We start from the raw sequence: 17,634 nt of genomic DNA, 5'->3' as shown, positions 1-17,634 counted from the left end.
GTCTGTTATTACAGTGAGTAAACAACCCCTAAATCTATTGGATCTTACAGCGGCCAGTTTGGTTACGCTCTCTCCACATGTGGAGGGAGCGTAACCAAACTAGTTTTGTGGCCGACATAAAATCATAATCTAAAAAATTATGATTTTATGTCGGACCAACAGAAAATCATCCCGTTTTACTACAAATAGGGCAAATTTGACAGTTTGCTCATAGATTTAAGTTAGAACATGTGTAAGTATTACAAATATGCCAAAAAAATCGGGTTTGAAAAAAATAAAGGTAAATTCTGAAAAAAGATCGTACATTAAGGCTTAACAGAAAAGTGCATGTTATTCAAAATACTGACAATTTTGGCAAACATGACTTGGAAAGTTATGTTTAATTTCCATAATAGCCCAATCAATAATCAAACATAAAAGTAAATTATTCATTCATTTATTTAAATAATGTTTACCCAAAATGTAGGCCTATATACCACACAAAATAAGAATAATCTCTGTAACTGTACATCCCTTTTAAAGGGATTGTTATCAATATTATGTACAGAACAGCTAGTGACCCCTATTAATATGCAGTGACCTACAACTGCACACACAGCAACATGGAGTTGTTCAGTGCAGTGTGTGTTTATGAACAGATCCTAGAAAGAGTGTATTATTATCAAACAGAATGAAACACCAATTTTGCATAAATAAATAGTAAGTTGAAAAGCTGACTTATAGTTATTAGTAGTAAAGTAAAATGGTGAAGTACCGGTAGCTAGTTCACTCATGTTGATATGTTATACTGCATGTACTATATTTCATGTTCTGGCTCATAATTGTTCATGACTGCATGAGCATGTATGTATATACATTAGGGGCTGTGCAATAATTATAGCCCTGGGGGAGGGTAAAATTGGGGGTGGGGGGGGGGGCAAGACATTTTTGGCGAGCCGAAAGGGGGAGCAAGAAATTTTTGGCAAGCCGGGGCAAGTAATTTTTGGCACACATTTTTGGGTGCCATATTTTAATAAATAAAATTTTCCTGCTCGCTGCGCTCGCAACATGTATAGACAATTTAAGGTCCTTCACAATTGAGTCTTAGTTTCCTGTTTCATGGTTGAAAACAAGGGATATGAGGCGACTTTTAATTATTAATTATCTTTTATTTTCTTTATTTTAAAACAATTAAGTGGTCGCAACCTAATTGCAAATTGGGATCCCAAAAATTTGGCATGTGCAAGGGGGGGCAAAGATTTTTTGGCGGGCCGAGAGGGGAGGGGCAAGCGATTTTTGGCGGGCCGAGAGGGGGGTGCAAGAGATATTTGGCGAGCCGTTTGGAAATTTTATCTCCTGTTTACCGCCCGCGTCCAAAATTGAAAATCTCAAAATAATTAATTATTTTATTTTTATTTCTAATTTTCTCCTTTAAAATATAAACTTTCAACTATACTTCTACTTGCCATTTTCTGACTTTAATAATATCAACAATAATGATGAACGAACAGAGAGTACAACTCCACCTTCACTTATTTATAAAATCAAATATTGTTGTGAAATAATTAAATGCCCGCTCTAGTAAAAACGAAACAATAGTTGCTTGTATAGTTCAAACTAAATAAAGAAAATAAAAGATAATTAATAATTAAGAGTCACCTTGTCCCTTTTTCAAAATCTTAAACAGGAAACTAATAATCAAGTGCGAAGGGCCTAAACTGTACCTTTTGATGATTCGTGTGTGACATGACCTCGCTGGACATATGTATATGGTCATTTTCACGGTAAAGGGTGTAACTTTGGATTTTTAACATTTTAATCCATAGTGTTCTAATAAAGCCACAGAATTCCATGATTTTAGGCCACATAAGTCATCTAGTTAGCAGCTACCTTGGGTAGCATAATCAGCTTTGGGAGTTACTGCGTTCAGTTTTAGCAGGCTTAAATGTACTTAATATTGCCATTTTGAAAAACTATAAAAACAGTAACATTTTTGTAAAACCCTGTGTTTTCTTCAGTTAGTTCATTGATAATTTTTCTTATCCTGAAAGTACAGTCATATGTTCAGTAAACACTGCCACATTAGATTTAATTGTGAACAGCCCTGTATTTTTGAGAACCGGACTTGGTAATGAATATTAAAAGCATTATTAGGAGAATTAGGAGTGATCAGTCAACATAATTTTCGTGATTTTTGCAAACACCAATTTGGTTCACTCATTTTTAGGCTGAATCAACTTGCGTCCGACTGGATGCAACGGGTTGATGAAATTTGTTGAACATTGCGTCCAGCAATACAATTGTGCGTTTGGGAATGACCCTGTTATGTTAAGTAATGTTATGGTTATGGTCAGTACAAAAAAAGAAAGCCCTTAAAAAATGTATAGCATGCATTTTGTTAAGATGAAAATGTCCGAGCATAAGATTTTAAACAGATTTTGTGTTATCTGGTCTGTCAAAAGTTGCCCAATTGGGCTACCAAATCGCGGGTTTGGCAACCATGTCAGTCAAATGTACCCAAGTCAGGTCAGGTGCTCATGTATCTCAATATGCCAGTCAACCACATCAATGTGAATCAATAATCAATAATCATATAAAGAGTACAATAAATAATATGTCTGCAGAATTGATAGACCTATTGATTGATTTGAGGTAGAAGTGTGTTTACAAAGCATTGTAAACTGCGCCAAAAATGTATCCTTACACTTGGAAAAATAATCACAATTTCAAACCTGAACCATATTGGGGTAAATTTGTTTTAATTTTTTTCATAGATGCACTATCTAATCCTGCACATTATGACACGTATATGTACCACATTGAATCCAATGTGACCTCAAGAAGTAAAGTTACAGCAATTGAATAGAAGAAGGTCCAGTTTTAAAAGTGACAATGGGCAAAATCAAACCAATGTCTCATCATAGCCAAATGACTGTATCAGCGACTCCCATCTAGACTTTACACATTCGCACGACGCACATGCATCCACTCATCCACACATCTTATAAATTCATGCATGACATTTACATACACATAACCATGATAATATACAGCAAGTTTAATTAAGCTTAAACTAGAATTATGCAGTTCGTAATTAAGGCTACCCCCATTAAAAACACAAATACATGTACAAACAATATGCAATTGAAATCACAACACAAAACTATACAGCACATCAGGTCACCATATACTATCATCATGAAGATACCAAGTTTGATATAAAATAGGACTGAATTTGGTTCCTCAGTGAAACCAAATTCATCAGGTAAATGATTTTAAAAAATGAAAAAAAGACCCAATTTTGCCGGACTCAAAGCTGAGTTCTCAAATCCTGAGGTCCGAGTCGTTGTGCTTAGTTTCCGACTCACTTTGAGTTATTGCAAAAAGTTCAGCGAGTTGAAGTTGAGTATGATATATGAAATTGAAAACTCTAGATTCACGTTTCATGAAAAAATACATCAAATTTTATCGTTATGTTTTCAGAATAAGCAGTCTTCATAAATATGTAAACGTGGCTATACTGTCCGAGTAGTGAATTAATCGGACAGCTATAGGATATGTACAAAGGCAAAAGCGGCGAGATTTATGGCAACATAAGTTCATCGGTTATTGCGTTTAGGGCTAGCCCTACCACGTTTACACAGAGAAAGAAGGCAGGATTCCCCTCGTTAAGCGCGCGCCTCAGGAAAGCTTGGTCATAAAACGGATGGATTATATGCATCAGTGATACACCCTGCCCAGGATTTTAACAAAGAAGGCTAGCACAGGAAAGCTGCAGGATGGCGCACACCTTCCTGTGTAAGGGAATTTCAATATGAGCCCTTAAGCTGCACAGTTTGGACAGCCAAGTAACCACTAACCAGGCAGTGCAGACAACCATCTGGGTGATAACATAACATAAGATTAGGCAGAAGCGCCCTATTTAACATTAGCTTTGGACATTTTAATTGTTTTATTGATTTATATTTTCACGCGGGTAAGTCAGGTTGAAAATAAATAAATAAAATATCCAAAGCTAAATAGGATGCCTCTGCCTAATGAATCTCCATTATTATTATGATTATGTGTGGGGATAAGCTTGGGGCCTAAAAATGAGACAATGCATAGTGAGCTTACATATGTATATATGTTGTTCTCAATTTAATTATTGAAACTTGAAGCCATATTGTAACATAAATGTTACATAACTTACTGATATGTACCCTTTTAAATTTAAAGTGATGTTATCGACCAGGGTCAACAATGCTCATTCCTCTCGATCCTGTCGTATACTTATATGGTTGGCACAATATTTTCTTAATACAATTCAGTCTGCAAAAAACAATAACACATTACATACGGTAATACAAAAACAAGACTTCACATTTTACAGTGTCCCTTTTTTAATCCTTTTTTTAAATTTCAGAACATGACTTCCAGAAGACCTCAAAACTTGTTCAACCTGAAGCCTCACAAATGTATATATTGCAGCAGGTATTTCCATGACACTCATCTCTATCTGAATCACCTGACCAAACACAAAAAGTTGATTAGACCATATTGGTATGAATCAGACACAAAAGAGAAGCTCTATGGATGTCAATGCTGTAATACAGACTTCACAAAAAAACAAAATTGGATGGACGATGAATGTACTCGGAAAATTAAAAAAAGACACTTGAATAAATGTTCACCGATTAACATATGCTCACCGATTAACAGCAAGCCTCATGTATGTAAAGTATGCAACAAGGGCTTTAAGCTGGCACATCATTTGAAACAGCATGAACCATTTCATATCACAGAGAAGCCTCATGTATGTACAGTATGCAACAAGGGTTTCAACCTGAAGCCTCACAAATGTATATATTGCAGAAGGCATTTCCATGACACCTATCTATATCTGAGTCACCTGATCCAACACAAGAAACGGATTAGACCGTATTGGTATGAATCAGACACCAAAGAGAAGCTATATGAATGCCAACACTGTAATAAAGACTTCACAAGAAAACAGAATTGGATGGACCACAAATGTACATGTAGAAATAGACTTTCACCGATTCACAGCAAAGAGAAGTCTTATGTATCTCAGGTATCCATGAAGGATTTTACATTGCCAAGTAGCTATACATGTCAAATTTGTAAAACAAGTTTCAGCTATGCTAGCAGCCTGATAGTACATTTAAACACTCATAGCAAAGAGAAGCCTCATATATGTTGGCTATGCAACAAGGGCTTTACACTGACACAGCAATTGAAACAACATGAAGCAATATGCGAAGAGAAACCATATGTATGTAAGGTATGCAACACAGGCTTTACACTGGCACATCACTTGGAAGAGCACAAAGCAGTTCATAGCGAGAAGCCTTTTGTATGTAAAGTATGCAACAAGGGCTTTACAGTGGCAAATGACTTAATACAGCACACAGCAATCCATAGCAATGAGATGCCTTATGTATGTGAAGTATGCAACACAGGCTTTACACTGGCATGTGACTTGCAACTGCACATAGCAATCCATAGCAAAGAGAAGCCTCATGTATGTAAAGTATGCAACAAGGGCTTTAACCGGCCATATTATTTGAAACGACACATAGCAATCCATAGCAAGGAGAAGCTTCATGTATGTAAAGTATGCAACAAGGGCTTTACACATGCACAATATTTGAAACAGCACATAGCAATCCATAGCGAGGAGAAGCCTCATGTATGTAAAGTATGCAACAAGGGCTTTACACATGCCTGTGATTTGAAACGACACATAGCAATCCATAGCAAAGAGAAGCCTCATGTATGTAAAGTATGTAACAAGGGCTTTACACTGCCATATTATTTGAAACGACACATAGCACTCCATAGCAATGAGAAGCCTCATAATTGTAAAGTATGCAACAAGGGCTTTGCACTGCCATATGATTTGAAACGACACATAGCACTCCATAGCAATGAGAAGCCTCATGTATGTAAAGTATGCAACAAAGGCTTTACACTGGCAAGTAACTTGAAACAGCACCAACAAATTCATAGCAATGAGAAGCCTCATGTATGTAAAGTATGCAACAAGGGCTTTACACTGCCATATTATTTGAAACAACACATAGCAATCCATAGCAAACAGAAGCCTCATGACAAATTCCTCCTTTGATGCAAAATACCTTACTTGTCACAAGTTAATAATATTACGGTATGAGTTTCTGTAGATAAATATATTTTTCCGTAGGTAGATATTTTTGAAATTATGTTTTGATGATATTGTGGAGAAATTACGATTACATAATATTCAATAAATTTGCAATGCACAAAATTCTATCAAAATTGCGGGCAAGAATACTATTCCAACGCATTGGTCATGTGTGCAGAAAATTTTCCCGTGAAAATTTACCTATTAATGTTGACTGATGTATATAAAGTATGCAAGGGCTTTAAACAGGCATACAATTTGAAACGACACATAACAATCCATAGCAATGAGAAGCCTCATGTATGTAAAGTATGCAACAAGGGCTTTACACTGGCAGGGAACTTGAAACAGCACCAACAAATTCCTAGCTACCAGAAGCCTATTTACAATTAATATGAACTTTGTGGAAAACACATAGCAAATAGTGAGAAGCCCTACAAATGTGAACTTGGCAATAGAAGCTTCAGGACTCTTGTCCATCAGCCCATGATGTTCCCAAAAATGAGGTTCCAGTGAATTCTTTGTTTAAAGACTTAGTTCACAATTACCATGTTGATGTTAGATACGTAACACAGTGCCGGGGGCATTCAAATTTAAAGGTGCTGCAATAATGTTGAAAAAGGCTTTGATTTGTTTTACCATGGAACCAATCAAGAACATCATTCTTTGTTGTTTTTTTGCCCCATTGTCACTGATTTGAATTCCTAGTGATATGCTGAGAAAACTTCACTTAATAAAATGTTGATGAAAGAATTTTCATTTGTACTGTGTTGGTTTTATAAGCTGATACTCCATATTTTCATATATGTGACAGTAGATAGCATTTGACATTGCTATATCAGTAGATAGCATTTGCAGTTGTTATCTTCAGTAGATAGCATTTGCAATTGCTATCTTCAGTGGATAGCATTTGACATTGCTATCTTCAGTTGATAGTATTTGACATTGCTATCTTCAGTAGATATCATTTGTCATTCCTATCTTCAGTAGATACTGTAAACGTTTGCCTTGACATAACTGGAATTTTAGACACAAACTAAAAGTGTTAACCTGTAAAAATCCCACCAGCAAATAAGGGCACATATCCAAGCCCATGTGTCATTGCTATCTTCAGTAGATAGTATTTGATATTGCTATCTTCAGTAGATACATGTAGCATTTGACATTGCTATCTTCGGTAGATAGCATTTGACATTGCTATCTTCAGTAGATAGTATTTGATATTGCTATCTTCAGTAGATAGCATATGACATTGCTATCTTCAGTAGATAGCATTTGCAATTGTTATCTTCAGTAGATAGCATTTGCAATTGCTATCTTCAGTAGATAGCATTTGCAATTGTTATCTTCAGTATATTGCAAATGCTATCTTCAGTAGATAGCATTTGCAGTTGTTATCTTCAGTAGATAGTATTTGATATTGCTATCTTCAGTAGATAGCATATGACATTGCTATCTTCAGTAGATAGCATTTGCAATTGTTATCTTCAGTAGATAGCATTTGCAATTGTTATCTCCAATAGAGAGCATTTGACATTGCCATCATCAGTAGATAGCATTTGCAGTTGTTATCTTCAGTAGAGAGCATTTGCAATTGTTATCTTCAGTAGATTGCAAATGCTATCTTCAGTAGATAGCAGTTGTTATCTTCAGTAGATAGCATTTGCAATTGTTATCTTCAGTAGACAGCATTTGCAATTGCTATCTTCAGTAGATAGCATTTGCAATTGCTATCTTCAATAGATAGCATTTGAGACACAAACTAAAAGTGCACTCCCATAAAAATCCCACCAGCAAATAAGGACACATACCCTTAATTCTTGTTGGAGGAAGCTCTCTATTTGTACATGAAATTTACCCCGAGGCAAAGGAGCCCATTTGCTCCATTAGGCGAATGCTTACGGTAGCATTGTTCTCTTTCCAGTAAATAGCATTTGACATTGCTATCTTCAGTAGATAGCATTTGACATTGTAAATAGTATTCAGTAGATAGCTTTTAGCTTTGCCATCTTCAGTAGATAGCATAAATAAATATGGGTACACAAACTCATACTCTGCAACTTGAGGTCAAATTTTGCGCTTTGATTGTTTAATTGAGGTTATTGAACTATGCCAATGGGATGAGGCCATTGTGGTCCATAGTGATGAAAGATTGTGTGTAAAGCATTTATCAGCACCCATAGCATTTAGTGATACAAACAAAGTGAGACACCATCACTTTGGGGGGGGTAAGTTCAGTACATTGTATTGCTACTTGGAGCAGATTGTTATATATGTATAGCACACTATTTTTCAAAGCCATGTGAATGGTGCAATATGTACAATTTACTCTGCAAAAACAGAAACATAAAACTTCTAACAATATTCCCTTTTTAATCCTAATTTCAGAAAATAACTTCGAGAAGACCTCAAAACTTGTTCAACCTGAAGCCTCACACTTGTATATATTGCAGCAGGTATTTCCATGACACTTATCTATATCTGAGTCACCTGATCCAACACAAGAAGCGGATTAGACCATATTGGTATGAATCCGACACAAAAGAGAAGCTATATGAATGTCAATACTGTAATAAAGACTTCACAAGAAAACAAAATTGGATGGACCATGAATGTACTGTGACTATTAAAACATTCTTTTTTACTCACCGATTCTCAGCAAAGAGACGCCTCATCTATATAAAGTATGCAATAAGGGCTTTACACTGACACAGCAACTGAAACAACCTGAAGCAATATGCTAAGAGAAACCATATGTATGTAAGGTATGCAACAAGGGCTTTACACTGGCACATCACTTGGAAGAGCACAAAGCAGTTCATAGCGAGAAGCCTTTTGTATGTAAAGTATGCAACAAGGGCTTTACAGTGGCAAATGACTTAATACAGCACACATCAATCCATAGCAATGAGATGCCTTATGTATGTGAAGTATGCAACACAAGCTTTACACTGGCATGTGACTTGCAACTGCACATAGCAATCCATAGCAAAGAGAAGCCTCATGTATGTAAAGTATGCAACAAGGGCTTTAACCGGTCATATTATTTGAAACGACACATAGCAATCCATAGCAAGGAGAAGCCTCATGTATGTAAAGTATGCGACAAGGGCTTTACACTGGCATGTGATTTGAAACGACACATAGCAATTCATAGCAAAGAGAAGCCTCATGTATGTAAAGTATGCAACAAGGGCTTTACACTGGCATGTGATTTGAAACGACACATAGCAATCCATAGCAAAGAGAAGCCTCATGTATGTAAAGTATGTAACAAGGACTTTACACTGCCATATTATTTGAAACGACACATAGCAATCCATAGCAATGAGAAGCCTCATGTTTGTAAAGTATGCAACAAGGGCTTTACACTGCCATATGATTTGAAACGACACATAGCAATCCATAGCAATGAGAAGCCTCATGTTTGTAAAGTATGCAACAAGGGCTTTACACTGGCAAGTAACTTGAAACAGCACCAACAAATTCATAGCAATGAGAAGCCTCATGTATGTAAAGTATGCAACAAGGGCTTTACACTGCCATATTATTTGAAACAACACATAGCAATCCATAGCATAAAGAGAAGCCTCATGTACAGTCAAACTTAAGGTAAATTTTCACGGGAAAATTTTCTGGACATGTGACATCCATGGGCGTAGATTATTAGCATTATGGAATGTGACCCCGAGCACAGTGGGTGGTCTTCCAATGTATTTGAATAGGACAAATTCCTCCTTTGATGCAAAATACCTTACTTATCACAAGTTAATAATATTACGGTAAGAGTTTCTGTAGATAAATAGATTTTTCTGCAGGTAGATATTTTTGAAATTATGTTTTGATGATATTGTGGAGAAATTACGATATTACATAATATTCAATAAAATTGCAATGCACAAATTTCTATCAAAATTGCGGGCAAGAATACTATTCCAATTCAAAATGACTGAGACTTGAATAGCGAGGTCAACACCAGGGGTCAGGGATCAGGCTCAAGGTTACACTCACATTGATATGCATTGGTCACGTGTGCAGAAAATTTTCCCGTGAAAATTTACCTATTAATGTTGACTGATGTATATGAAGTATGCAAGGGCTTTAAACAGGCATATAATTAGAGAATAAGCGATAGAATTTTTATTTTGCCTATCCTCTACCATGTGATAGGCGACAGGCAGGTCCAATATTTTGAGTAGTGGATGCCGGCGCAGCCGGTATCCACTACGATAAAAATATTGGACCTGCCTGTCGCCTATCATCATAGGTAGAGGATAGGCAAAATAAAAATTCCTATCGCTTATTCTCATTCTTAGTCAGTTAAATATTATTTTAATAACTGTAAACAATTTTTAAAAGTAAAAACTAAGTTACCGTAATAAAACTCCCTCATTATAAAATGAACGAAACTTGTTTACAACTTCACGTATTTTGTTATTGCCGTACTGCTAGCGCGTCACGTATTCCGCACTAGTCTCACGCATCCAGCGCGATACATACGCGCATCTCAACACATGTGTTACGCATTATAAAGACGCATGATGACGTGGGGTCGTCTACGGCCTGATAGACGGCACCCAAAATCATGCGATTGTCCAATCAGAAATGTGTGTACGAACTAGACCACTCCCACTGACTAAGAATTTGAAACGACGCATAACAATCCATAGCAATGAGAAACCTCATGTATGTAAAGTATGCAACAAGGGCTTTACACTGGCAGAGAACTTGAAACAGAACCAACAAATTCATAGCTACCAGAAGCCTATTTACAATTACTATGAACTTTGCGGAAAATACTTCAAGTACATTAGTAACACAAAGCAATTTATAGCAAATAGTGAGAAGCCCTACAAATGTGAACTTGGCAATAGAAGCTTCAGGACTCTTGTCCATCAACCCATGATGTTCCCAAAAATGAGGCTCCAGTGAATTCTTTGTTGAAAGACTTAGTTTACAATTAACATGTTGATGTCTATACATAACACAGTGCAGAGGGCATTCAAATTTAAAGGTGCTGCAATAATGTTGAAAAAGGCTTTGATTTGTTTTAGAATGGAAGCAATCAAGAACATCATTCTTTGTTGTTGTTTTTTGCCCCATTGTCACTGATTTGAATTCCTAGTGAGATGCTGAGAAAACTTCACTTAATAAAATGTCGATGAAAGAATTTTCATTTGTACTGTGTTTCATAAGCTGATACTCCATCTTTTCATATATGTGACAGTAGATAGCATTTGCAGTTGTTATCTTCAGTAGATAGCATTTGCAATTGCTATCTTCAGTGGATAGCACTATCTTCAGTAGATACTGTAAACGTTTGCCTTGACATAACTGGAATTTTAGACACAAACTAAAAGTGCTATCCTGTAAAAATCCCACCAGCAAATAAGGGCACATATCCAAGCCCATGTGTCATTGCTATCTTCAGTAGATAGTATTTGATATTGCTATATTCAATAGATAGCATTTGATATTGCTTTCTTCAGTAGATAGCATTTGACATTGCTATCTTCGGTAGATAGCATTTGACATTGCTATCTTCAGTAGATAGTATTTGATATTACTCTCTTCAGTAGATAGCATATGACATTGCTATCTTCAGTAGATAGCATTTGCAATTGTTATCTTCAGTAGATAGCATTTGCAATTATCTTCAGTAGATAGCATTTGCAATTGTTATCTTCAGTAGATAGCATTTGCAATTGTTATCTTCAGTAGATTGCAAATGCTATCTTCAGTAGATAGCATTTGCAGTTGTTATCTTCAATAGATAGCATTTGCAATTGCTATCTTCAGTAGATAGCATTTGCAATTGTTATCTTCAGTAGATAGCATTTGTCATTCCTATCTTCAGAAGATACTGTAAACGTAATGGCGCTATGGGCTCCCTTGACATAACTGAAATTTCCCATAAAAATCCCAGCAGCAGATAGCATTTGATATGGCTATCTTCAGTAGAGAGCATTTGCAGTTGTTATCTTCAGTAGATAGCATTTGCAGTTATCTTCAGTAGATAGCATTTGCAGTTGTTATCTTCAGTAGATAGCATTTGCAATTGTTATCTTCAGTAGATAGCATTTGCAATTGTTATCTTCAGTAGATAGCATTTGCAATTGTTATCTTCAGTAGATTGCAAATGCTATCTTCAGTAGATAGCATTTGCAGTTGTTATCTTCAATAGATAGCATTTGCAATTGCTATCTTCAGTAGATAGCATTTGCAATTGTTATCTTCAGTAGATAGCATTTGTCATTCCTATCTTCAGAAGATACTGTAAACGTAATGGCGCTATGGGCTCCCTTGACATAACTGAAATTTCCCATAAAAATCCCAGCAGCAGATAGCATTTGATATTGCTATCTTCAGTAGAGAGCATTTGCAGTTGTTATCTTCAGTAGATAGCATTTGCAGTTATCTTCAGTAGATAGCATTTGCAGTTGTTATCTTCAGTAGATAGCATTTGCAATTGTTATCTTCAGTAGATAGCATTTGCAATTGTTATCTTCAGTAGATAGCATTTGACATTGTTCTCTTCAGTAAATAGCATTTGACATTGCTATCTTCAGTAGATAGCTTTTAGCTTTGCCATCTTCAGTAGATAGCATAAATAAATATGGGTACACAAACTCATACTCTGCAACTTGAGGTCAAATTTTGCGCTTTGATTGTTTAATTGAGGTTATTGAACTATGCCATTGGGATGAGGCCATTGTGGTCCATTGTGATGGAAAGCTTGTATGTAAAGCATTTATCAGCACGCATAGCATTTAGTGATACAAACGAAGTGAGACACCATCACTTTTTTTCGGGGGCGGTAAGTTCAATATTATAAATGACCATACATTGTATTGCTTCTTGGAGCAGATTGTTATATATTGATTGCACACTATTTTTCAAAGCCATGTGAATGGTGCAATATGTACAATTTACTCTGCAAAAACAGAAACATAAAACTTCTAACAATATTCCCTTTTTAATCCTAATTTCAGAAAATGACTTCCAGAAGACCTCAAAACTTGTTCAACCTGAAGCCTCACACTTGTGTATATTGCAGCAGGTATTTCCATGACACATATCTATATCTGAGTCACCTGATCAAACACAAGAAGCGGATTAGACCATATTGGTATGAATCCGACACAAAAGAGAAGCTATATGAATGTCAATACTGTAATAAAGACTTCACAAGAAAACAAAATTGGATGGACCATGAATGTACTGTGACTATTAAAACATTCTTTTTTACACACCTGAATAGACGTTCACCGATTCTTAGCAAAGAGAAGCCTCATCTATGTAAAGTATGCAATAAGGGCTTTACATGGCCATGTCAATTAAAAGTGCACAAAGCAATTCATAGTAAAGAGAAGCTTCATGTATGTTGGCTATGCAACAAGGGCTTTACACTGACACAGCAATTAAAACAACATGAAGCAATATGCGAAGAGAAACTATATGTATGTAAGGCATGCAACAAGGGCTTTACAGTGGCAAATGACTTAATACAGCACACAGCAATTCATAGCAATGAGATGCCTTATGTATGTGAAGTATGCAACACAGGCTTTACACTGGCATGTGACTTGCAACTGCACATAGCAATCCATAGCAAAGAGAAGCCTCATGTATGTAAAGTATGCAACAAAGGCTTTAACCGGCCATGTGATTTGAAACGACACATAGCAACCCACAGCAAGGAGAAGCCTCATGTATGTAAAGTATGCTACAAGGGCTTTACACTGGCATCTGATTTGAAACGACACATAGCAATCCATAGCAAGGAGAAGCCTCATGAATGTGAATTATGCAACAAGTGCTTTAACCGGCCATATGATTTGAAACGACACATAGCGATACATAGCAATGAGAAGCCTCGTGTATGTAAAGTATGCAACAAGGGCTTTACACGGGTACAAATTTTGAAACAGCACATAGCAATTCATAGCAAAGAGAAGCCTCATGTATGTAAAGTATGCAACAAGGCCTTTACACTTCCATATGATTTGAAACGGCACATAGCAATCCATAGCAAAGAGAAGCCTCATATTTGTAAAGTATGCAACAAGGGCTTTACACGGGTACATATTTTGAAACAGCACATAGCAATTCATAGCAAAGAGAAGCCTCATGTATGTAAAGTATGCAACAAGGGCTTTAAACTGCCACATAATTTGAAACGGCACATAGCAATCCATAGCAAAGAGAAGCCTCATGTATGTAAAGTATGCAACAAGGGCTTTACACTGCAATATGATTTGAAACGACACATAGCAATTCATAGCAAAGAGAAGTCTCATGTATGTAAAGTATGCAACAAGGGCTTTACAGTGCCATATGATTTGAAACGACACATAGCAACCCACAGCAAGGAAAAGCCTCATATATGTAAAGTATGCAACAAGGCCTTTACACTTCCATATGATTTGAAACGCACATAGCAATCCATAGCAAAGAGAAGCCTCATATTTGTAAAGTATGCAACAAGGGCTTTACACGGGTACATATTTTGAAACAGCACATAGCAATTCATAGCAAAGAGAAGCCTCATGTATGTAAAGTATGCAACAAGGGCTTTAAACTGCCACATAATTTGAAACGGCACATAGCAATCCATAGCAAAGAGAAGCCTCATGTATGTAAAGTATGCAACAAGGGCTTTACACTGCAATATGATTTGAAACGACACATAGCAATTCATAGCAAAGAGAAGTCTCATGTATGTAAAGTATGCAACAAGGGCTTTACAGTGCCATATGATTTGAAACGACACATAGCAACCCACAGCAAGGAAAAGCCCCATATATGTAAAGTATGCAACAAGGGCTTTACATGGCCATATGATTTGAAACGACACATAGCAATCCATAGCAAAGAGAAGCCTCATGTACAGTCAAACTTAATAGGTAAATTTTCACGGGAAATTTTCTGGACATGTGACACCCATGAGCGCAGACATTAGCATTATGGAATGTGACCCCGAGCACAGCGGGTGGTCTTCCCAATGTATTTGAATAGGAAGAATTCCTCCTTTAATGCAAAATACGTTACTCAATATTATCGTAAGAGTTTCCGCAGATAAATATATACGAAGTCTCATAGGTAGATATTTTTTGATGATATTGTGCAGAAATTACGATTACATAATATTCAATAAATTTGCAATGCACAAATTTCTATCAAAATTGCTGAGACTTGAATAGCGAGGTCAACGACGGGGGTCAGGGATCAGGCTTGAGGTTACACTCACATTGATACGCATTGGTCACATGTCCAGAAAATTTTCCCATGAAAATTTACGTATTAATGTTGACTGATGTATATAAAGTATGCAAGGGCTTTAAACGGGCATATTATTTGAAACAACACATAACAATTTATAGCAATGTGATATACCTCATGTATGTAAAGTATGCATCAAGGGCTTTACACTGGCAGGTAACTTGAAACAGCACCAACAAATTCATAGCTACCAGAAGCCTATTTACAATTAATATGCAGTATTATGCACTTCGTGGAAAACACAAAGCAATTTATAGCAAATAGTGAGAAGCCCTACAAATGTGAACTTGGCAATAGAAGCTTCAGGACTCTTGTCCATCAACCCATGATGTTCCCAAAAATGAGGTTCCAGTGAATTCTTTGTTTAAAGACTTAGTTCACAATGAACATGTTGATCTTAGATACGTAACACAGTGCCGTGCAGAGGGCATTCAAATTTAAAGGTGCTGCAATAATGTTGAAAAAGGCTTTGATTTGTTTTACAATGGAACCGAACAAGAACATCATTCTTTGCTGTTGTTTTTTGCCCCATTGTCACTGATTTGAATTCCTAGTGATATGCTGAGAAAACTTCCCTTAATAAAATGTTGATGAAAGAATTTTCATTTGTACTGTGTTGGTTTCATAAGCTGATACTCCATCTTTTCATATATGTGACTGTAGATAGCATTTGACATTGCTATCTTCAGTAGATAGCATTTGCAGTTGTTATCTTCAGTAGATAGCATTTGCAATTGCTATCTTCAGTAGATAGTATTTGCAATTGCTATCTTCAGTGCATAGCATTTGCAATTGCTATCTTCAGTAGATATCATTTGTCATTCCTATCTTCAGTAGATACTGTAAACGTTTGCCTTGACATAACTGGAATTTTAGACACAAACTGAAAGTGCCATCCTGTAATAATCCCACCAGCAAATAAGGGCACATATCCAAGCCCATGTGTCATTGCTATCTTCAGTAGATAGTATTTGATATTGCTATCTTCAATATACAGCATTTGCAATTGTTATCTTCAATAGATATCATTTGCAATTGTTATCTTCAATAGATAGCATATGACATTGTTATCTTCAATAGATAGCATTTGCAATTGTTATCTTCAGCAGATAGCATTAGCAATTGTTATCTTCAGTAGATATCATTTGCAATTGTTATCTTCAATAGATAGCATTTGCAATTGTTCTCTTCAGTAGATAGCATTTGCAATTGTTATCTTCAGTAAATAGCATTTGCAATTGTTATCTTCAGTAGATAGCATTTGCAATTGTTACCCCCCCTGCAAGGCACATTTGATATTCAATAGATATCATTTGTCATTCCTATCTTCAGTAGATACTGTAAACGTTTGCCTAATGGCGCTATGGCTTCCCTTGACATAATTTGAGACACAAACTAAAAGTGCACTCCCATACAAATCCCGCCGGCAAATAAGGGCTATCTATCTATCTATCTATCTATCTAGGCTATGTCAATCCACTGTTGGATGTAGCCCTCCTCATGATCACTCCATACCTTTCATATCAAAACCCTTGGTCACATTTCAGAATCCCTGTTTAAAAGGCTGTGCAGCAATAGCAAACCGTAATGTACAATCCTGTCAAATATGCCAATTTTGCTTTCAATCGTAGTCAGTTGGCTATTTTTAAAAAAAAATTCAGGAAAGGCTGGTATTTATCTGTGGCTAAGATTGTTTTCTTCCATAATCTAGCTTTCAAAAAACGGTAAATATTACAACGCACTCGAGAATAATTTTTTTTCTTTTGAGTAAACCGATGAAGTTTGGCCGATTTGCTGCACAAAATCCTGATTTGCCTCGTCTGGGCTACTTTGTCTCTGCCTGAAACTATAAAGTGCGCACTCATTTTACAAAAGGAAATATACTTCTCAACTGATATGGTTGTACTCTCTCTTGTCATCTAAAAATAACTTTGATTTATTTATAACTGGCCTCGAGATTTAACAAAAACCTACAGGTCACCCCCAAATCAAATGGCAGATTTCTTGTCATCGAGTTCAGTCGCTGCCTGCCTGCTACGTTAGTCTTGTGCACAGTCATCAAACACGTTGCACATGGCATAACGGCACAATGCTAACTGTTTCACAGATTGCAGAAGAGGCTAGCCAGACTCACTACACACACAGCCACGGTGATTCGAGGTGTGGGATCAAAGGGTCAATCTCGTGCAACAACACACAGAAAATAA

At 36.4% G+C, this 17,634-nt stretch overlaps 2 protein-coding genes across 3 annotated transcripts in view; one reads left to right on the top strand and one right to left on the bottom strand.

Annotated features, from left to right (window-relative positions):
* LOC140138970 (laminin subunit beta-2-like) overlaps positions 1 to 17,634 on the bottom strand; it is a 555,517-nt gene that overhangs the window by 379,813 nt on the left and 158,070 nt on the right. The window lies entirely within an intron of this gene.
* Positions 601 to 16,101, top strand: LOC140139855 (uncharacterized). Of its 2 annotated transcripts, none has more exons than XM_072161612.1 (2): positions 601 to 699; positions 13,138 to 16,101. In XM_072161612.1, the coding sequence occupies exon 2, from the start codon at positions 13,141 to 13,143 to the stop codon at positions 14,584 to 14,586; it is 1,446 nt and encodes a 481-aa protein (XP_072017713.1). In that variant the 5' UTR covers positions 601 to 699; positions 13,138 to 13,140; the 3' UTR covers positions 14,587 to 16,101. The 2 variants fall into 2 exon arrangements, with proteins under 2 accessions (XP_072017713.1, XP_072017712.1); XM_072161611.1 differs by lacking the exon at positions 13,138 to 16,101 and adding an exon at positions 4,385 to 6,820 and having other exon boundaries at positions 602 to 699.

This window comes from Amphiura filiformis, chromosome 18 (genome assembly GCF_039555335.1).
Source record: "Amphiura filiformis chromosome 18, Afil_fr2py, whole genome shotgun sequence".
NCBI classification, from domain to species: Eukaryota; Metazoa; Echinodermata; class Ophiuroidea; order Amphilepidida; family Amphiuridae; genus Amphiura; species Amphiura filiformis.
The sequence above is the reverse complement of the archived record's forward strand: the minus strand, read 5'-3'. Positions and strand labels throughout refer to the sequence as shown.

Bases quoted from the DNA above. Each gene is read 5' to 3' on its own strand.
- LOC140139855 (XM_072161611.1), top strand. From the start codon at position 4,388: ATGACTTCCAGAAGACCTCAAAACTTGTTCAACCTGAAGCCTCACAAA.